At 37.9% G+C, this 22,878-nt stretch overlaps 2 protein-coding genes across 2 annotated transcripts in view; one reads left to right on the forward strand and one right to left on the reverse strand.

Moving 5' to 3' along the window:
• The window catches only part of utp20 (UTP20 small subunit processome component), a 56,404-nt gene extending 47,036 nt beyond the window's left edge, over positions 1 to 9,368 (reverse strand). The window contains exon 1 of the mRNA XM_048156762.1: positions 9,236 to 9,368. The gene's annotated coding sequence lies outside the window, so the exon portion shown is untranslated. The remainder of the gene's footprint in view (positions 1 to 9,235) is intronic.
• On the forward strand, positions 8,835 to 22,805 carry slc5a8 (solute carrier family 5 member 8). Its single transcript, XM_048156774.1, has 15 exons — positions 8,835 to 9,560; positions 10,446 to 10,511; positions 10,599 to 10,650; positions 11,063 to 11,130; positions 11,550 to 11,704; positions 11,779 to 11,919; positions 12,019 to 12,148; positions 12,276 to 12,364; positions 13,312 to 13,421; positions 13,506 to 13,573; positions 13,657 to 13,743; positions 21,518 to 21,717; positions 21,786 to 21,889; positions 21,977 to 22,065; positions 22,678 to 22,805. Exons 1-15 carry the CDS (start codon positions 9,207 to 9,209, stop codon positions 22,786 to 22,788), a joined length of 1,824 nt encoding a protein of 607 aa, XP_048012731.1. The 5' UTR covers positions 8,835 to 9,206; the 3' UTR covers positions 22,789 to 22,805.
• The last annotated feature ends 73 nt before the right edge of the window (positions 22,806 to 22,878 follow it).

Raw genomic sequence — 22,878 nt, forward strand, 5'->3', positions numbered from 1 at the left:
AAGACCAAAAACAGAAAACCTCTGCAACGACGAAAGACAATCTAACAGAGATACAGAAAGAACAACGTACAGAAAATGAAAAACTTACCTGTAATCTTCCTGATGAGAGTGAACTTATCTGTGAAAGACAAGTGACATGAGCAGAAACACTGGCAGAATGATCTGAAGATGAGAAACAGTATGAGGGAAAATGTAGTCAGATAGATGAAGGTAATATACTTAGACAAGAAGTTCTCAACATCACTGATGATGTGTCCCAGCCCATCAGTAGGATGTACATTTTACCTGTTGTGTCTGGCTATGTCAAGGACTACCAGGAGCAGGCTGTCTGATGACTGAGAAGAGATCAGTGACTACTGGAGAGACAGTCGACAGCACGGAAAGACGGCAATTTGGGCAATAAGGGCTTGCATCCCAAATTTGCATCTTATTGGAGACTTATGGCAGGGCAGCTGGAGATGTATGTCCCGTGTTGAGAGCCACACCTTCTGGCCTGGTTAGTAGCGAGGGATTGGTGTTCTTCAGGTGTCAGCCTGCCTCTTGTGTTTCCGCATTGCCTGTTGGAGATGCACATGAGCTGAGTCCCCTACTCTCTCACTCTGCTGGAACTAGTGGTTGACAGGCTCATTGGACCAGGGGAACAACGGAGGTTGGTACCCAAGGATATATTGAAACAGGCTAAGCCTGGTGGTGGATTGTCTAAGGGAGTTCTGGGAGTACTCCGCCCAGAGAAGGAACTGGCTCCAGCTGTCCTGGTTCTGGTGGAAGTAGGACCTCAGATACCTCCAGATCTCCTGGATTTTCTGCTCAGTCTGGCCATTAGTTTGAGGGTGGTAACCAGAGGAGAGACTTACTGACACTCCCAGCATTTTGAAGAAGGCGTGCCATGCACGTGAGATGAATTGGGGACCACTATCTGATACAATGTCTTTAGGAAGGCCGAAGTGGCGGAACACATTTTGGAAGAGCACTTCACGGTTTGCATGCCTTTGAGAAGCGCAGGTTAGATTGTCAGAAGGTGGGAGGTCGTCATGAAGTCGATGCCTAGGTGAGACCATGGACAGTGTGGAATGGGCAGAGGAACCAGCTTTCCTTCAGAGAGTCTCCAGGGAGTGGTAATGTCGCAGACTGAGCATCCCTGGATGTACTGGGAGATATCCTGAACCATGGTTGGGAAATTTGCTAATTGATGGACCATTGAATGGGGCTGACAATCATGGATGGAGGGAGGATAAGTTCTGGAGAATTATCTTAGGATCAGGTTGATGGAGGCGTGACAGGCCATCAGCCCTACAATCCTTATCTCCAGGTTGATATGAGACAGTGAAATCAAATCTGGAGAAGAATAAATCTCATCGGGCTTGGCGTGGGTTCAGTATTTTAACGATATTCAGGGTTCCGGTGATCAGTGATAACCTCAAAATGGTCATTCACTCCCTTTAGCCAGCGTCTCCACTCTTCTAGAGCTAGCTAAGAGCTCACGATTGCCGACATCGTAATTATGTTCCGCTGGGGACTGCTTCTTGGAATAGAAGGCACATGGATGAGTCATTTAGGATCAAAGGAAGAAGCGTGGAAGAGGTGTCAACCTCGACGATAAACGAGAGATCTAGATTGGGATAAACCAGGATCTGAGCATTTTGCAAGGCTTCTTGAAGTTGGTGGAAAGATTTAAAGGCAGATGGGTTCCAGGACAGACTTGGGCCGGCCCTTGAAAAGAGATGTGAGAGGTGAACTGAGCAGGCTGTAATTGTCAATAAACCTTCGGCAGAAGTTGGCAAATCCCAAGAAGCATTGTAGTTCCTTGACGGTAGCTGGTCGAGGCCAGTTCTGGATAGTTTCCACCTTCCTCTGGTCCATCCTGATGCTGTGCTGCTCAATGACATAACTCAGGAAGTGTACGGAGGGGGGTGTGGAACTCGCACTTCTCCAGGACCTGCTTCACGTGGAGGAAATGTTCGGCCAGGTTCTGGAACTATCTGAGGATACTGACAATGTAGACGATGACGAATCGCTGGAGGAACTTCTGGAAGACCTCATTCATATAGATATTCACTCGATATTCATAGTATTCATAGTGTTCAAAAGGTCTTCTACTCATCACCTCGGCATATATGGATGAGTTTGTATGTGCTCCACAGGTCCAGCTTGGAGAAGATGCGAGCCAGAGGAAGTGGATAACTATACTTCACTGTTTGAGAGTTGAGATGATGGTAGTCAATGCACAGCCAAAAACCTCTGTCTTTCTTTGCCACAAAGAAGAACCTGGAAGTGGCAGGGGAAGTCGAAGGTTGAATAAAGCATTGTTGAAGCACCTCCTGGATGTACTCCTCCATGGCCTTCTGCTCTGAGATTGACAGTGGATACACTCTGCCTTTGGGCAGAGTAGCCCCAGGTAGCAGGTCGACTAGTTGGGTAGCCAAATGCTTGCTGAATACATCCTGGAATGCCTGGTACTCTGGAGGAATCTCCACCTTGCTTTCAACCTCAGGACTCTGACGGTGGTTGATGGTGGTTCCTGTTTGGAAAAGGTTTGAGAATGATGGATGGAAGGTTTGTGGATAGATGACAGACAGGTATGAAAACAAGACTTAATCCATTGCAGGATTTCAACAATTTTCAAGTTGATACGAGGTTGGTGTTGTGACATTCACGGGCTTCCCACAATGATTTCCGCTGTGGATCCTTCCAGCACCATGAACATGATCTTTTTGGTCTGTAGGCATCCAATGCGGAGCATCAGTGTGGGAGAAAAGTGCCAGATGTGACCACGATTTTCCTTGGATGGTGTGAATTCTTAATTCCTGGGAACAGCGTTTCCTCCAGACATTGAGTTTCTGGAGAAACTGTGTTGAGGTGAAGTTCCCTGCGGAACCTGAGTTAACGAGGTTGTTTGTGACAATGGAGCTATTTGAGGTGGAAGTTGAATAGTACTCACCGCTGGGCTTGGTGGTCGGGCCAGACAGGCAGTGATGATGTGACCTTCTCCCCCACAGTACAGGCATAGCTGATTGAGAAATCTTCTCTGATGCTCCACATGTGTCAGGTGGTAGGAGTCAACCTGCACTGGTTCAGGTGCTGGTAAAGCGACTGATGGTACAAACCGTGGGCGGAGGATGCAAAACAGGTTTCGGAAGAGAGCACACAGTAAGACATTGAGAAACTCTGATGGTCTCTTGAATGAAGTTCTCAAGTCCTATCGCGTTGACATATATCACCATAAGCTGCGGTACATCGACGTTAAGACTCGGAATGCAGTGAGCAATGTAGTCTCGTTCCAGCCACTAGCGCTCACCAAGGTGGGAAACTGGAGAGCATAGACACTGACAGAATTATTTGTTTGACAGATGGAATAGCTGATTGTGCACTTAAAGCTCCGATGCGGTTTGACCAAAAACTTCCTTAAAGTGGCAGAGGAAGGCGGAGAGTGACGTTGTAAGTGGAGCGTTTGATTGCCACAGGGACTGAGCCCAATGAAGAGTATGACCAGAGAGCAGGGCAATGACAAACGCCTCTCTGGCGTGATCGTTGGTGAACTGGTGAGACTGCATTTCGAAGTAGAGTGAACATTGTAGGATGAACCCGCTGCAATCCTCCACCTCACCGATGAATGTCACTGATTGGGCCATGGGACTGGCAGAGGCAGCAGGTGAAGCAGCAGGTGCGGTGTGCAGGAGTGATTGTCGCGCTGTTTGCACAAGGTCAGCTGGAACCGCAGGTGAAGTGTCTGGAGGGTTGGAGAGACAGGCATATGACATGAACCAAGTTGGCGAAAGGGTTGGTGGGGCGATTCCCACCAGTATCCCTGGAGCTCTGCATGCGGTCTGGTCTTCTGTCACACAACAGAAGGACGCAGACAGGTAAAACACAGAGTTTATTTGAACAGAGGCACGGAACTGGACAGGAATGCAGACTGTGAGTAAATGACAATATGGTGATGAGAAGTAGACTTAGCTGGATTGTAATAGTAATGTTGCTTTGCAGGTGAATGAAGCTGAAGCAGACGATGGGCAGATGATGGAAGACTGATGATTGGAAGATGGGTAAGTGGTCCAATGGATCAGGCAAGGAACAGGTAAGGAGTCTGTAATGTTCGTATGGACGAGACCAGACAAGGGAGTGTAGGAGAAGTCTTTTTATAGTGAGTGCTGGTGATGAGGTGCATGGAATCAGAATTTCGGGAAGAGTGAACGAGTGGGAGAAGCGTGCTGATCTGGTGACGATGTGACAACCACATTCTACCTTACCTTAATAGACCTTACTCTATCCTCACGTCACAAGTCACATTTCCATATTTGGTTCCTCCTATGACAATTGGGTACTAAAATGACAAATGAGTTTAACAGTTTAATTTTAAATGGTTATATAAAAGAAGTGTTCCTTAAAGTGTATTTTGTGACACTGAAAATTATAAAGAAGTTAAAATGAGATCTGTTATTATACAAGAGTGATATTCAAGAAAATAGGAAACTTTATTGTGTAAAGCATTTGAAGACATTGTTGTTCACAATGACAAGGAAAAAGACTCAGAGGTAACGTTGCAAACAGGTCCTAATAAGCTGGTGCAGGCTATTAGAATAAGGGTGACCGTAATCAAGTGAGTGGACGTGACAGGTCTTGTGCTGTGGATGCAACTGAGTCTGTGACAGTACTCCCCAACCCCATCGCAGGGAGTCCAGGATGGTGTTGACTCAGTAGATATAGCCTTCATCTGTGACAACATGAGGAGGAGGCACGTCATCAGCACCAGAATCTGTGGGAGATGAAGTGAGAGGAGTATTGCCTTAAGTAGTGACACATGGAAAGATGGTGATATACGGTAGTGTTGTGGAAGGTTCAACTGGTAGGTGACTTTCTTGATCTGCCTCTGAATGGTAAATGGACCAAAGTAGCGGGAACTTAGCTTTCTACTGGGCAGTCGGAGATGGCTGTCCCTGGTGGAGAGCCAGACCTGTTGTAGTTGTAGTTGTAGTGTTGTAGTTCTTCTGTCCATCTGTCCTCTGAAGGTGAACATGAGCTGAGACCCAGACACTCTCACTTTCCTCAAAACAATGGTTCACAGCTGGAAGACTTATTCCAGAAGACTTACCTGAGTTGGTAACAGATTATGCACTGAAATGGTGTTAATCCAGTTATAGCTTGTCTCAGGGAGTTTTGAACATACTCTGTCCTCAGAAGGAACTGGCTCTGTGTTGGCGATTGTGACAATATGACCACAGGTATCTCCTGAATCTTCCGCTCAGTCTGGCTGTTGTACTGAGGGTGGTACCCAGATGTCAAACTCACTGACACTCTTAAAAGTTGGAAGAAAGCACACCATACCCTAGAGATGAATTAGGACCCTCGATCAGACACATTAACCCTTAGGGATTCCGTAGTGACAGAAGATTTGCTGGAACATCGCCTCTGCTGTTTCTAAGGCCTTTGGTAAACTCCTTAGTCAGTGGGATCATATTGCAGGCTATGGAGAAGCAATCCACTACTACATGGATGCAGGTGTAGGCCAGGGCCTTCGTTAGTATTTGAAAACGGACCCATCTATTATTTGAAAACTTTTAAAGTCAATAAACAAGTTGTGAAAATAAAACGTTTTGTCTTACCTAATGTTAGTAGCCTGTAACGTTACCTGACTGTGATGCACAATCCTCCTTGCCAAGAAAGTTCCATCCATGTTATTCTTCTCTTGCCGATTGAAATGCTTAATCCACTCATTATTCCAGCTTCAAAAGTCCACTTGCTGTCAGGTGATGGATGACAAATTGCAGTGCAGTTTTGCATTTTGTTTCATCTGGAGTCAACTCACATAATAAGATAACTTCGACTGTTTGCTCTTTTGAACTACCATAACAATTGCTCATTCAGTGGCATGGCCGCTGATGTTAGTATTACTCATTTGTGATAGTTTCTCTCTGAGTAGTGTCTGACCAATACTTTAGATATAACAAGAAGGTTCATTCATAATATTATCATAAAAATAGGCGAAAGAAAGTGTGCACACTGCACATGCATAAGACTGCACATGCGCGCTAGCTGTAGCAACCTGAAATATAAGCTTTTTAAAGCAATTTGAGCATCATAGAAAACATTCATGTGACAGTTTATCTTAGATTTTGATAATGATTTGAAATATGTTATTTAAATGTGAGTGTGCAAGGCTGCAAGCAGTTTTTGAGATTTGAAGTTTGTTTGCATTACTGTTGTACACAAAAGGAACAGGAAAACTCATGATCACTGTGCGCTTGTATTTACTGCCCACTTTGCTTCCGAAGGCTGGGGTCGCTCATGTTTTTTTCACCTCATTTTCTGGCTTTGCAAGATACAGAACACACGCACAGCGCTGATTGACTCTGAACACGGCCGGGTGATCTCCAATCGACTCGGGTATTACAAACAGAGTAAAATGGATTGAGAAAGTAATGGATTGAGACCTGACCCGGCTGACCATTTAAGATATAGACCCGAACCTGTACGGGTCCCGGGTTGGGTCCCAGGTCCTTTTTGTAGACCTCTAGTCCAGAGCCTAGAGAGGTGTGAATTGAGTCCATGAGGGGCAGACAAATGGATGTTGGTACGTAGATTCAGGCCTCAGGATCTCCAGGTGGAGCTGGCTTGTTGCTAGTGGCTGATTGTCTAAAGACCACTGAATTGAACTAACAATGATGGATTCTGGATGAGCTGGACAGGGTTCAGGGTTGTGCATTGCACAGGGTTGTGCATTCAGAGCATCAGCTCTTTGGTTCTTGCTCCAAGGTCTATAAGTAACAGTTAAGTTGAAGTGAAGAAGAGATCTCTGTGAGTCTTTCGGGTGTTTAGTCTCTTGGTGTCAAGAAGATACTCCAGGTAATGATGATCGGTGATGACTTCAAACAGATGATGGTGAATGCTGTCAAGGAATTTGTCAAAGGTTCTCTAGGTTCACAGATGGAATTAGCCCAATGTAATGCTCTCCCGGATAGCAAAGAGATGATGTATGCTATATTCGCTCAATCTGTTGGGTATAACTGTGGCTGCATCTCAAAAAAGAGCGAGCATTGGAGAAAGAACCTGCTACACTCCTACTCCTTGCCGGAGTAGGTTGCTGGTCAGGCCATGGGCCTGGCAGAGACAGACAATGAAGAAGTGGTGACGGATATTAGTACTGATTGCCTGACCACTTGTACCAGATCAGTAAACAGATCGGGAGATGGATTCCGGGCTTCACTAGCTTCTGCTACACGTTGCATGGTTAGGTCTGGTCTTCTGTCACAATAACAGGAGAAGACTCAGAAGTAAACATCAACAACAATTCCTTTATTCACAGGTAGTTCAAAGAAACAGTGTTCCAAACAGGTGAGTATTGAATTCCATGTAGAATGATAGCACTTGGCTTGAGCATAAAGAGTTTTGTGTTTGTTGCAGATGCTGACAGGCGTGCAGTGCAGAGAAGGAAGTGACTGGAAGACTGAAGACTGACTTAAGATGGATTCTAATGACCTGGTGCAGGTGATTAGAATTCAGGTGACTGTGATCGAGTGGGCGGAGCTGACAGGTCTGATGCTGTGGATGGGACTGAGTCTGTGACAACTGTTTTGAAGTAATACAAAAGTGGTACAATACTGTATTTTTGTTTACATGAAACATGATTTGTGATTTACTGTGATTGAACTATATGGACTAACTGTGAAAACATTGTAAGAGAAATTATTTTACTGCTGATATGATGTTAATTTTAATAATGTTACCGAGTTATGCCTGAGGAAAGCTACTCAAGTTTGCTTGTCCTTGTGTTTCTTCTGATAATTCAGGTAATTATAATCTGTTTACGTATTCCAAGCCTGGGACTCATAGTACTTGCACTACGTTTGGTTTAGGTTTCCTTTCTAAAAGAAAACTGTGCACTTCTTCATCCTCATCCTGTCTTCAACCCTTACCACACTTAGACTCTGTGACAGCCATAGAAGAACCATTTTGGGTCCCTCAAAGAACCTTTCAGTGAATAGATCTTAAAAGAACCATTTATAAATAACATTTTAATTATTTAAAGAAATTCAGCGTTAGCGTCGGTTCTGGCAGGTCAAGTCAGTCAAGCTCGCATCAGCTGACTCCTAGGTGACTTACGTCTACCTATAGGAATACAACACCTATCACAGCATTCATATATAAGCTCCTCAGTATTATCAGCAGCTAATGCATTTCTTAAGAGCTAATTACCCTCCTCCATCCCCAGCTCCTCCTCTCTTCAGTCAGGATTGGCCTTATGATTCCCCTGAATCAGACTAATTCTTGAAATATGTGTACATGTTAAATTATTGACCCTAGGGGGGTTATTGCTGCTCTCCCTGCTCTTATCCATGCTAAGCTACATGGATGCGCAGGTGTTCTTGCCCAGAACAGAACCATACCACCAATACAAACTCTATGTAATTATCAATCATATTTGACATATCCTCATAGACTTTTACTGGCATCTAGGTTTTACCTAGATATTACAGCTTAAACACAGTTCATGAACACTAGATATACCTTGTTGGTTTAGAAGTAAACATGGCCACTGATAACTACCATATTAGCATTGTTAAAATTTTAAAATCCTACGCTACCTGTTGCACATTCACAATAATTTGATGTTAAAATAAGAAAAAAACTGAAATAAACATTAATAAATACTAGACATATAAAAAAAAAAAAAAAAAAACATTATTGTGTTACGCATATATATATATATATATATATATATATATATATATATATATATATATATATATTATATATATATATATATATATATATTTATATATATATGTATGTATATATATATATATATATCTATAATTTAACAAACCTCTAAGTATACATACAAAGATTAATAATGTTGAAAACATTAGGCTGCATTGGTAATAAGTAGGGAGTGAATTCTCTTTCTGTGTCTCACACACAAGAATAAACACATTATCTAATTACCGAAAGAAAGAAAAAAATTCCAGCTCAACTGCTGTGTAAGGAGGAATGAATGTGATACGGGTGAGATGATGACAAGCACACAGCTCCAGGAACAATCATAGTCTCTCTGACTGACTGCACTGCAAAGAGGCTCCTCAGACTGTCATGACACAATCTCTGAACAATCAGCTTTCAATGAGTACCTGATGATCACCGATAATATTTTGCAAATAGAGCTACAAAGGCTGCTTTGCAAAATCAAGAGATCCTGTTAAAAAAAAGTTCAGATGTGCACTAAGATGTTAAGTGGACCTACCTTCAATGTGTGGGACTATGTGGTCTTCACCTTAATGTTGGTCATCTCTGCAGGAATTGGGGTGTATTACGCCTTCGCCGGAAGAGGTCAGAGCAGCTCCGCAGACTTTCTGGTGGGTGGACGGAGTATGACGGCGGTACCGGTGGCCCTGTCCCTGACGGCCAGCTTCATGTCAGCAATCACCGTTCTGGGGACCCCGGTGGAAGTGTATCAGTACGGAGCCATCTTCATCCTCATCTGCTTTTCTTATGCTCTGATGGTGGCAGTAAGCTCTGAGATCTTCCTGCCAATCTTCTACAGACTGGGCATTACCAGCACCTATGAGGTGAGATGAGAAAAAAACTCTTTAGCATAAACACCTTTTATTGTTGAATTCAGAGTTATGATTGTTAACTAAAACTAAAATTAAAAACATTTCTCTTCATTGAAATGGAGCTGAAATAAAAAACCTAAACTAAACTAAAATTAGAAAAACAAAAAATAAAAAAAATAAATATAAAATGACAAAAAGCACAATTACAACAAATGTAACTAAAATTATCATGAAAACTAAAAATATAATAAATGCTAATTCAAAATAAAACTAAAATAAAATTAAAAAAATAATATTTCTGAATGCAAATGGTAACTTTACTGAATATATTAAAGGTAAAACATTAATCATCAAGGTTATTATAGGTTATTATAGTAACTAACTAAAAAACATTTCTGTTAATTGAAATAAAGCAGAAATAAAACAAAAATTAAATGTTGCTTTGGCAATTATCTGATAAGTTTAAAGCACTAAAATTATTAAATGGAAATTAATCATAAAAAAAACTAGTTAAAACTAAATAAAATACTATATACTATAACATTTAATTTATTACTATAAATTAAATAAATTTCTAACTAAAAAAATTAAACCTAAATAGCAATACTTACAAAAAAACTTAATAAAATGACAAAAACAATGAAATGACTAAAAATCAAACTAAAATTAGCATGAAAACTGAAAATATAAAAATAAAAGCTAATTAAAAATAATAGTTAAAACAAAAACTAAACAATGTTGCTGATCTAAAATATTAACTTTATTTAATATATTAAATGTAAAACATTAATGATGTTAAAATGTGTCAATAGTGCATTCATTCTGATGTAAAAGCAACTGCAACTGCAATGTAACTTCATTTTTCCACCTCTAATGTATAAATGATATTTTTTGCAGTATCTGGAGATGCGTTACAATAAAGTAATTCGACTTTTTGGGACAGTCCTGTTTATCATACAGACAGTGAGTGTTTTCCTTGCTATGATCAGTCTCATTAAATCATACAGAAAAAACTCAATGTAGTTTAGATTATTTTCCATCTCTTCTCAGGTATTGTACACTGGTCTGGTTATTTACGCTCCAGCTTTGGCTTTAAACCAAGGTAGGATTTTTTTGCACTTCAACAATTACTAATGACTAGTTTAATTCTACATTAACCTTATTCTTGAACCAGAACTTTCTACTTTGCTTCCTTCACTTTTTAAAAGGATGCCATAGAAGAACCATTTTGTGTTTTTTTTTTAAACCATTATTTTTTAACGTGAACAAAATTTTAATAATCTAAAGGACTATTAAAATCTAAAGGAAATAATCTTTTCCACTATAAAGAATCATTTGTGCATTAAAAAGGTTCCATGGATATTTAAGATTATTTATGTAATTATAGATGCCAGTAAAGAACCTTTATTTTTTGAAGTCGAACTGCATTATTTGTGAAGTCCATGGTGTAACAAGTATGCTTGATAATGCGCAGCACTCTATGGTCAAGTGAACTCTCTCCTCTCTCTTCTCAGTCACAGGTGTGGATCTCTGGGGTGCCGTCATGTCGACTGGAGTCGTCTGCACTCTCTACTGTACAATAGTATGTTAGTAAAAGAGTAGAACTGCACGATTGAATAAATTGAGAAAACAATTTATTTTGTTTAAAATTATTATTATTATTACTTAATCGGTTTAAATGAATGATTCAATGACTCACTCATAAAGACTTCAATTGTTTCATTACTGGATTAATCACTCTTTTTGAAAGAGTCTCCTGACTGAATGATTCAATGAAAAATACATTTTTAACAATCAGTTGTCGCTACCTAATTGATGCAATCTTTATTTGAAGCATCAAGTTACTTTCAAAACTTTTTTTACTCTATTTTGATCGCTACTTATTCATTAAGTCACATACAACTAGAAAAGTCACAGAGCCTTCAAATATTGTTGTGGACAATCAGGGGCCTTGGAGTCAAAAAGGTTAAGAAGCATTGATATGTCCCTTTACCCTGACAGGGCGGTCTGAAGGCGGTGGTGTGGACGGACGTGTTCCAGGTTGGCATCATTTTGGCTGGTCTTTTGGCTGTCATCATCCAATCAGTGCTTCTGCAGGGCGGGATCTCTACTATCATCAGTGACTCCTCCAAGGGCGGCCGACTCAACCTATGGGAGTGAGTTGTGACATGACTGACAGGTACAGGAATGAATAATTTACACTTTCTCATGTTGTGTCCAACCCTCTCAGCTTCGATCCAAACCCGCTGAGGAGACACACATTCTGGAGCATCACAGTAGGAGGGACGTTCCTCTGGACCAGCGTATATGGCATTAATCAAGCTCAGGTGCAGAGATATGTATCATGCAAGTCCCTGTTCCATGCCAAAATGTGAGCATTGCACAAAAAATAATTCTCGGCTTCACATTGAAATAGATGCAATGTATAACTAAACCTTTTATGTATATGTGTATTTTTGTCTCTTTCCAGGGCTTTGTACATTAACTTAGTGTGTCTCTGGGCTATTTCAATATGCTCAGTATTTTGTGGCTTGTGTTTATACTCCATTTATAAGAACTGTGATCCATGGACAGCAAAGAAGGTGTCTGCTCAAGACCAGGTACATCATAAACCACAGCAATGTATCTCAAATGCAACAACATTATAATCTTTGCATGTTATTACAAGTCTTGATGCTATTACCAATCAATGCAACATCAATGTCTCCCTCTATAATATGCAATAAGCTTATGCCATACCTGGTCTTGGACATCCTGAGCGAATACCCTGGTCTGCCAGGACTGTTTGTGGCAGCAGCATATAGTGGCACTTTAAGGTTTGTTCTCTATTAAGAGGTACAGATCACCCAAAATAGTACATTTATCATTATTTACTTACCCTCATGTTGTTCGAGACCCATATGTCCTCCTGTAGAACACAAAAAAGACATTTAACAGAATGTCCAAGCAGCTCTTTGCCATACAAAGAAACTATGCCTCAAAAAAGGACCATACCATTAAACTATCACTCTTGTTATTCTTATAAACTGTTACGATAGTGTTGTGTGAGGGGACAGAATGAAAATTAAATGTAAAATCAAGTACTTAATGTAAACACCCATCATCTGTTAAAAATAATTAACATGAACTAACAACAAATTATTCTTCTACAGCTTTTATTAATGTTAGTTCATGTTAATTTCAACATTTACTAATGTTTTATAAAGTTGTATCTATTAACATTAATGCATTGTGAACATGAACAAGCAATCAACAATTGCATTTCTATGAACTAGCATTAACAAATATTAATAAATGCTTTATAAAACATATCGCCCATTGTTAGTTCAGGTTAGCTAATGCACACTGGGGGGGGTATAGTATTATTTCTAGTATAGAAACAATTTTCACGCAGAAATTGCTAGTAAATTTCACAATTACAAAGAAATAGCAAGCAACACATTGAATTAAATGAGAAATTTTGAAATAGACTGAAATAGTATTTTCTAGTAAAACATACTTCAATAATCTGTTTTACAATCCTTTATTGTTAACAAATGAGACCTCACTGTAAAATGTTATCTAAAATATTCCTCTCTATATCAGCACTTAAATTTGTGCCATTCGTTTCCACATAACCAATACGATGCAAGTTTAAATGCAAGAATGAATGACATGCAGATAAGTTAAAGACAATTTTTTATGTGATAATTGTTTTAAACACCCTTTACCACATGCATCACATTAGCATTTCTTGAGCATGTATTATATTTATTGTCTACAGCACAGTCTCCTCCAGTGTAAATGCTTTGGCTGCAGTAACTATTACAGATCTGATGCGCCCGTACCTCAGTCTGTCAGAGAGGCAGCTGTCCTGGGCTTCAAAGGGCATGAGTGAGCAAATATCTTCATTTAGAGCCCATTAACACATTATCAGTGATTCCAACTAATAACCTAGATATTATTTCCCAATCACAGGTGTGTTTTATGGTGCCGTGTGCATTGGAATGGCTGGTCTAGCATCTTTGATGGGAGGGATGCTACAGGTGGGTTACTGATGAATTATGTGAAAATTACAGGGCAAATGATGGCATAATCTTTATTTTTCCATCTGTTTGTTCCTCAACAGGCTGCTATTAGCATCGTAGGAGTGGTTGGCGGACCTCTACTGGGCCTCTTTTCTCTTGGCATCCTGTTTCCATGCGCCAACACAAAGGTTATTATGGCTAGACTTTAACTAAGTAAATTTGACCCCCATTTTTGAGCGTAGATTTGAACTTAAATGGTTGTAATTCGTCAATACAGACCTATGGTTGGTCTCTTTTTAAAGAAGATTCTCGGCAGATTTTTTTATTGTAAAAAAAGAAGTTTGTTATAGAAGTTTGTTAACTGTAGCCAATGTACTGAACTAAACAGTTTTATTCTAAAATGTATTTTACAAGTTAATTTGACTCTAAAATTACTAGAAAATCCAAGCTATATGTCTAACCAAGTTGTGTTGCACTTCCAAATTTGAAGTTGATAACGAATTTGAAGTTAAGCATGCTAAAAGGCTTTCCATGGTAAAGCAATGTCCAAAACTGCTTTCAAAGGACTTTAAGACCAAGAAAACATTTTAAGGACTAAATTGAAGAGAAAACAATAGGTCAATATATTTTCCAGGACAGACGTTGCCTATTCCTGCACTAGAATATATAAATATATTTTACTGTACCTTCTGATCACACTGCAAAAAAGTGATGTTCCTTACTTTGTATTTTTGTCTCGTTTTCCAGTGATACTTAAAGGGGTCCTATTATGCTTTTTCACTTTTTCAACTTTAGTTAGTCTGTAATGTTGCTGTTTGAGCATAAAAAAAGATCTGCAAGGTTACAAATCTCAAAGTCCACTCCAAAGGGAGATCATTTATTTAACAGAATCCACTTTTCAGGAACTACAATGAACAGCTCGTTTGGACTACAATGTGTTTTTCCGGATCTTGTGAATTCACAATGTTACTCATTTAAATAATCCCCGTCCGGTCTTTGCGGCTCTTTAACCGATCAAACAGCTTATAAAAATGCAGAAAAATAAGTTATCAAAGATGCAACAGCAAGTTCATATATGATGCAGAGACCAAAATGCAAATGGATGTGTGTTTATTTGTGCATTAAATTATAGAAAAAAACATGTGTATATTGTGTTGCATGTAATGGTAATTTGCAGCATGCATTGGTGGGAAGCTTTAAAGGATTAGTCCTGTATGTCCTATGCCTTCCCTATTCTACTTACGGACGCAGCGCAGGTTACATTTTTTCCATAAGTAGAATAGGGAAGGCGTAGGACATACAGCGTAAGCTTTTTGGAGAATACGGAAATGCAGTTTTGGCGGAAGCACTTAGAAGGCGAACATTTGTTTATAGCATATACAGTTGTATTTTTTTCGAAAATGACCGATCGTTTCGCTAGATTAGCCCCTTATTCCTCGTCTGGTATCATTTAAAGCCCTTTGAAGCTGCACTGAAACTGACATTTTGACCTTAAGTCCATTGAAGTCCACTATAAGGAGAATAATCCTGAAATGTTTTCATCAAAAACCTTAATTTCTTTTCGACTGAAAAAAGAAAGACATGGACATCTTGGATGAAATGATGGTGAGTAAATTATCAGGAAAAGTTTATTTGAAAGTGGACTAATCTACGGAGCCCCTAAAGGGACCTTTGCAAAAATAAAAAAATGACGGAGTTTCGCGTGCTCACGAGATACTTTCGCGTGCGCACGAGAAACTTATGTCGTGCGCATGCGTTACAATTTCCGGTTTGTGTATACTATAACCTATTTCATTTGTGCGTCACTGCCTATGAAGAATGCCAGAGTATGGATGCACATAAACTAATAAAGATCATGAAAATTAAAGAGAAAATGAGAGTGGATGCACATGAACTAATACAGCTGTATTTGCTCAAAATCTGGCTTTCTTAGACCAGATCGTCTAGGATGAATCCAGCTAATTATTCGTTTTAATTAAACACGTGCCTTCCTTATATCTAAAGTGCTTTATGTCAATGGCTCTGCTCGCAATAAGCGCTGTTAGAACTGAATGGAGAAAATAAGCATGTCTCTGCCACCTGTAAGGATGCATTAAATCCGACAAAGTGGTTTAATAAAGGGCCGTTTGATCTTGTGAAATATGAAATTTTAGTACGCCTACATTTTACAGTTCCAGTACTTTTACATGGGAAAATATAAATATGGCCTACTGCCCTAACGAAATACAAAGTTTCATCATTTTTACTGTACCAATGTTTTTTCATGAACCATTAAACGTAGCATTATGACAGTGCACACTGAGCCCATTTCCCAGCGCGATTCTTGGATGCCACAAAGTTAAATACGTTAAAATGGACAAAAGTCCTTGAAAAATGACGCACTTCCCTAACGAAAGCCACGTTGAGCACTTTTTACTGAATCAGCCTTATTTATTTTTTATTTTTTTAACTTGGCAAAAAGAACAATGCACACAATTCATATCCCGGCCGTCACAGAGAATGCTTTAAAGCAGACAGACATAAGGCCGTGATATAAACTGCCCTACGAAAGCCACATTTCAGCAAATAGATCGTTATTAATTTATGCACATCCATACTCGCATTTTCTGCATAATTTGAGCAAATAGATCTTTATTAATTCATACTCACATTTTCTTTATAATTTTGAGCAAATAGATCTTTATTAATTCATCCATACTCGCATTTTCTTTATAATTTTGAGCAAATAGATCTTATTAATTTATGCACATCCATACTCGCATTTTCTGCATAATTTGAGCAAATAGATCTTTATTAATTCATACTCGCATTTTCTTTATAATTTTGAGCAAATAGATCTTTATTAATTCATCCATACTCGCATTTTCTGCATATTTTTGAGCAAATAGATCGTTAATAATTCATGCGCGTCCATACCATCTTCTTCTTTATAATTTTGAGCAAATAGATCTTTATTTAGCCTATTCATGCATACTCGCATTTTCTGCATAATTTTGAGCAAATAGATAGTTATTAATTTATGCACATCCATAGTTGCATTTTCTTCATAATTTTGAACAAATAGATCATTATTAATTAATTCATAGGCTACTCGCATTTTCAATTTTGAGCAAATATATTTTTATTAATGTATGCATATCCATTCTAGCATTTTCTGCATAATTTTGAGCAAACAGATCTTTAATAATTCATGCGCATCCATACTATCTTCTTCTTTATAATTTTGAGCAAATAGATCATTATTAAAGAAGAAAATAGTATGGACACGCATTAATTATTAAAGTTCCATTTGCTCAAAATTATGCAGAAAAGGCGAGTATGGATGTGCATAAATTAATAACGATCTATTTGCTGAAATGTGACTTTTGTAGGGCAGTTTATATCAAGGCCTTATGTCTGTCTGCTTTAAAGCATTCTCTGTGACGGCCGGGATATGAATAGTTGTGTGCATTGTTGTTTTTGCCAAGTTAAATAAATAAATAAGGCTGATACAGTAAAAAGTGCTCAAAATGTGGCTTTCGTTAGGGAAGTGCGTCATTTTTCAAGGACTTATGTCCATTTTAACGTATTTAACTTTGTGGCATCCAAGAATCGCGCTGGGAAATGGGCTCAGTGTGCACTGTCATAATGCCACGTTTAATGGTTCATGAAAAAACATTGGTATATTTACCATATTTATATTTTCCCATGTAAAAGTACTGGAACTGTAAAATGTAGGCGTACTAAAATTTCATATTTCACAAGATCAAACGGCCCTTTATTAAACCACTTTGTCGGATTTAACGCATCCTTACAGGTGGCAGAGACATGCTTATTTTCTCCATTCAGTTCTAACAGCGCTTATTGCGAGCAGAGCCATTGACATAAAGCACTTTAGATATAAGGAAGGCACGTGTTTAATTAAAACGAATAATTAGCTGGATTCATCCTAGACGATCTGGTCTAAGAAAGCCAGATTTTGAGCAAATACAGCTGTATTAGTTCATGTGCATCCACTCTCATTTTCTCTTTAATTTTCATGATCTTTATTAGTTTATGTGCATCCATACTCTGGCATTCTTCATAGGCAGTGACGCACAAATGAAATAGGTTATAGTATACACAAACCTGAATTTGTAACGCGTGCGCACGACATAAGTTTCTCGTGCGCACGCGAAAGTATCTCGCGAGCACGCGAAAGTTTCTCGTGCGCATGCGAAAGTATCTCGTGAGCACGCGAAACTCCTTCATTTTTTATTTTTGCAAAGGTCCCTTTAGGGTACTAATCCTTTAATGCTTTTAATGAGAGCGAAATAAAACTGAATCAGAAGCCATTGCTGTGTTGTCAGGCTCCCCTCATCCCACTTTTGTAGCATTTTTCAAAACTTCAGACTGCTGCTGAAACAGACCCTTTAATTCAAAGGAAAGTTTGAATGTTCTTGCTTTAAGCATAAATCCACTTAAAGTGCCCCAATTATGCTATTTGAAAGGTTCCTATTTTTTAGAAGGTCTCCTAAAACCGGTTTACATGCAAAGCTCAGCCATTTTACACATTGTAAAGGCAGTAACGATGGCGTCGATTTTAACCTATCAATCTGAGCGCGAGACCGATGATGAAATATCAGAATAACTAGTTATTCAACCGACGACGATGAGCTACTCAGTTGGACTTACAATATGAGAAGTTGCAACTGTAATTTCCACCATTAGTATTAACAAGTGTATGTCCATCAACAAACTGATGCTTAAATTTCTAATGTAGTTAATTGCGGTGCACACGTGGGAAGTGTAATTAACAGTATCACAGTGCATTCGTTAACGGAGCACTAACGTGTATGACTGATGTAACATTAAAGTTGGTAAAAAAAATCTTGCTCCATCCTTTATCATAACTCCAAGTAATAACGACAGACATTCCATACATTATTCGACACATTTCTAGACAATTGCAGGCCCACAGCTGATTAGCAGAGCTAGAATGCAAGTTAGACGAAGACCTGCTGCTGCACAAAACTAGTTGCATATTTTGCATGGTCGACAGAACATTAAAGTAGCAATTATTAATCATACTTACAGGTTGTGAAACAAACTGGCCATCTTTCAAAGACAGCCGTTTTATGAATCCAGCGTTGAACTCGCGGAGATTGGAGAAGCAGTCGGGAACACATCATAAGATTGGGATTATACTGCTGTGATATCATAGTAAAGATGAATTTTAAATACTGATTCTTCGCATCCATCCTTTGGAAGTGAAAATAAACCGAATTTAATTTCACATCGCAGAGCACGTGTCTCGTCGACATTAATGAGCGTTTGGAATCTTCTCGAAAGCCCACGCAGATCGTAGGCGGGCCTTATTATGCAAATGAGTTAACTCGTGACGTGTGAACTTCACGGAAATGGGATTCGAATTCCAAACGACTCCTTTAAACAGTTCAGAGACGACTCTTTCTTTTGAGAGACAATAACTTTATTTGTGATGCACTTTCAGCTTTACAACTTTGCAGACTGTTTACATTCAAATACAGATACAGTACAGTCCAAAAGTTTGGAACCACTAAGATTTTTAATGTTTATAAAAGAAGTTTCGTCTGCTCACCAAGGCTACATTTATTTAATTAAAAATACAGTAAAAAACAGTAATATTGTGAAATATTATTACAATTTAAAATAACTGTGTACTATTTAAATATATTTGACAAAGTAATTTAATCCTGTGATGCAAAGCTGAATTTTCAGCATCGTTACTCCAGTCTTCAGTGTCACATGATCCTTCAGAAATCATTCTAATATGCTGATTTGCTGCTCAATAAACATTTATGATTATTTTCAATGTTGAAAACAGTTGTGTACTTTTTTTTTCAGGATTCCTTGATGAATAGAAAGTTCAAAAGAACAGCATTTATCTGAAATACAAAGCTTCTGTAGCATTATACACTACCGTTCAAAAGTTTGGGTCAGTAAGAATTTTTATTTTATTTTTTTTTTGAAAAGAAATTAAAGAAATGAATACTTTTATTCAGCAAGGATGCATTAAATCAATCAAAAGTGGCAGTAAAGACATTTATAATGTTACAAAAGATTAGATTTCAGATAAACACTGTTCTTTTGAACTTTCTATTCATCAAATAATCCTGAAAAAAAATATTGTACACAAATCTGTACATTACATCTGTACATTACACACTGCATGAAAGGTAATTTTCAAAAATCCATAATAGGGGCACTTTCATTTTGTTACATTTTTCAAGACTTCATTTTACATTTCCATCTCAAGTAAATGTACATTGAATAGCCTATATTTATACTGGAAAACAGGTCAAAATGCTGAGGCAGCACTAACCATGAGCAATACATTTGTTACTGCATTTACTAATCTTCGTTAACGTTAGTTAATGAAAATACAGTTGTTTATTGTTTGTTCATTGTTAGTTCACAGTGCATTAACTTTAATGTTAACAAGATTTTAATAATGTATTAGTAAATGTTAACTTAATAAATGTTGTATAAGTTCAGTTCATTATTAGTTCATGTTAACTAATGTAGTTAACTAATTAACCTTATTGTAAAGTGTTACCAACGCAACATTTAATACCATGACTTTATGAATTGCCCAGTTTCACAGACAAGGCTTCAGCCTGGTCCAGACTAAAATGCATATTTGAACAGTCTTAACTGAAAGCAACTTGCATGACAAATCTTAAAATATGTCAGTGCCATTGTTTTGTCTCAAGATGCAAACCAGTAATGTTTTTTCTAAGGCACAATTATAAAAGCTGCATAAATGTCCTAATTTAACTAAGGCCTAATCCTAGTGTAATCTCTGTCTGTGAAACCTGGACTAAAGGTGCATTCCAATTCGCGAACCTATGCACAATTCTATGACATTTTTAAGTACAAATAGTGCGAGTAGTGCGTTCACACAGAAAATTCCAAAAAGAAAAAGTGCACTTTAAATACCTGGATGATGGACTAAATTAACGGAAAAAACGAAGTGTGGAATGTTGGACATTTCATGCACACAGCTGTCGCAGCTTTAATTACGTAGCAGAGGGGGAAGGGGGTATCAGACTCCGTTGTTAAATAACAAAATAACCTTATACAATTCATGCACTACATGGATGAGTACATAGTGCATAGTGTATAGTGCGTCATTTTGGACGCAACTTAAGGCTTTCTCCTCTGATTTAAGATATTTTAAGGCCTTAAAGGGGTCATGAACTGAGAAATAAATTTTTTCTTGAGCTTTTGACATATGAGGTCATCATCTTTAAGAACATCCTGTAAGTTTCAGAACTAAAAACATCATCGTTAGTCCAAAAACAGCTTTTATTGTAACCGAGCCCAGATAACGAATCGTTGCAGAATGTGCCTCTTATACATAATAGACTGACTAATTTCTGATATGTAATGATTCATTAACAGTCAGATGTTCTTTTTCTATGTGTCAGTAAATTAAATCAGTGACTAAACGGTCAATTTCACATTGTTTCTTTTAGTAGGATGATAATAATCTGTTATTTAAACTGTGATTAAATTATATATAGAAAGTAATCAAAGAATGCTCCCTTTACAATCACTGGAGAAGCTGTCAATCAAAGAGCACAAGTTTATCAGTGACTCAGTTCTAGACTCTCACCAAAACTCCCATTATAATAAATTAATCTCTTATTTACTTTGTGTTTGCACTGTTTGTTATGATAAAAGCATTTGTTAGAGTGCAGAAATTGAGTTAAAATGATAAAATCACTGCATTCATGAGCACAACATATCTGTGATCAGCTAGAAGGCTCATCACTGCAACCTTTCATGCCACAATCTAAATATAATGCCATTCATCTAAATGTAATGCTATAATCAATGCTTTTCACCTATTAAGAACCTTAAAAAGCAATAAAAAGTGTCAGACAGGCTAATGTGTATTTTTCTTTATTAAATGCAAAAATCTAGTGGTCATTACAGTTGAAAGTGTGTCTGTTTTAGGGAGGTTTGGCAGGGCTACTGTCTGGTTTGGTGCTGTCGCTGTGGGTGTGCATTGGAGCACAGATATACCCTCCGCAACCAGAGAACAGCAGACCGTTGCCTCTGACGACACATGGCTGTAACTTCTCAATGGCTCCAGACGGCACTAACTGGACTGCAAATATGGACAATCTCACAATGAAAGAGGAGAATCAACAAAGGTGGGTTGTGAAAATCATTCAAGTCAAAATCCACTGGCTGATATGTAACAGGCTCCATTTCTTATCAGGCCTTTCCTGGCTGATAATTGGTACTCACTCTCATACCTGTACTTCGGCCCATTGGGGACTGTGACGGTCATCGCCGTAGGGCTTATTATCAGCATTCTTTCGGGTATGAGACATACCGACATGTGAAGCACTCAACATAATGCTGTCATTGTTCTGAGTAACTGATGTTTTCTAAATTTTTGTTTTCAAGGGGGCAGACAGATGAAACTGCAGCCTGGACTCACGCTATCAAAAGAGGACCTCACCTGCTACAAAGTCTACAATGTACTCAAAGAAAAAGTGAGTATAGATTTTATTGTGCATATATATATATATATATATATATATATATATATATATATATATATATATATATATATATATATATACACACACTACCAGTCAAAAGTTTGGAAACATTACTATTTTTAATGTTTTTGAAAGAAGTCTCTTATGCTCATTAAGGCTGCATTTATTTCATAATAAATACAGAAAAAACTATAATATTGTGAAATGATTGAAGGATCATGTGACACTGAAGACTGGAGTAATGATGCAGAAAATTTAGCTTTGCATCACAGAGATAAATTATATTTTAAAGTATAATAAAATAGAAAACCATAATTTTAAATTGTAATAATATTTCACAATATTATTGTTTTTTTCTGTATTTATTATGAAATAAATGCAGCCTTAATGAGCATAAGAGACTTTGTTCAAAAACATTAAAAATAGTAATGTTTCAAAACTTTTGACTGGTAGTGTATATATATATATATATATATATATATATATATATATATATATATATATATATATATATATATATATATATATATATATATATATATATATATACACACTCACACTATTCACATAACGTTTTTCATTTTCGATTATTTGCATTAAAAGGTTTCCGGAAGGTCGGGTAAGCTTGACCTGGTGCAGGAACTGGAGAAATCCTTTGGAAAAACCAACTTTGCTTTCTGTGAAGTAGAGTTATCTACTCAAACGCTTCCTTGAAACACCGTTAAACTGAAAGTTCTTTAAATAAACATGCATACATACCTAAGAAACATATCACTTTCATTACAATTAACAGCTCAATTGTAA

The sequence above is a fragment of the Megalobrama amblycephala genome, linkage group LG14 (genome assembly GCF_018812025.1).
Source record: "Megalobrama amblycephala isolate DHTTF-2021 linkage group LG14, ASM1881202v1, whole genome shotgun sequence".
Classification (NCBI taxonomy): Eukaryota; Metazoa; Chordata; class Actinopteri; order Cypriniformes; family Xenocyprididae; genus Megalobrama; species Megalobrama amblycephala.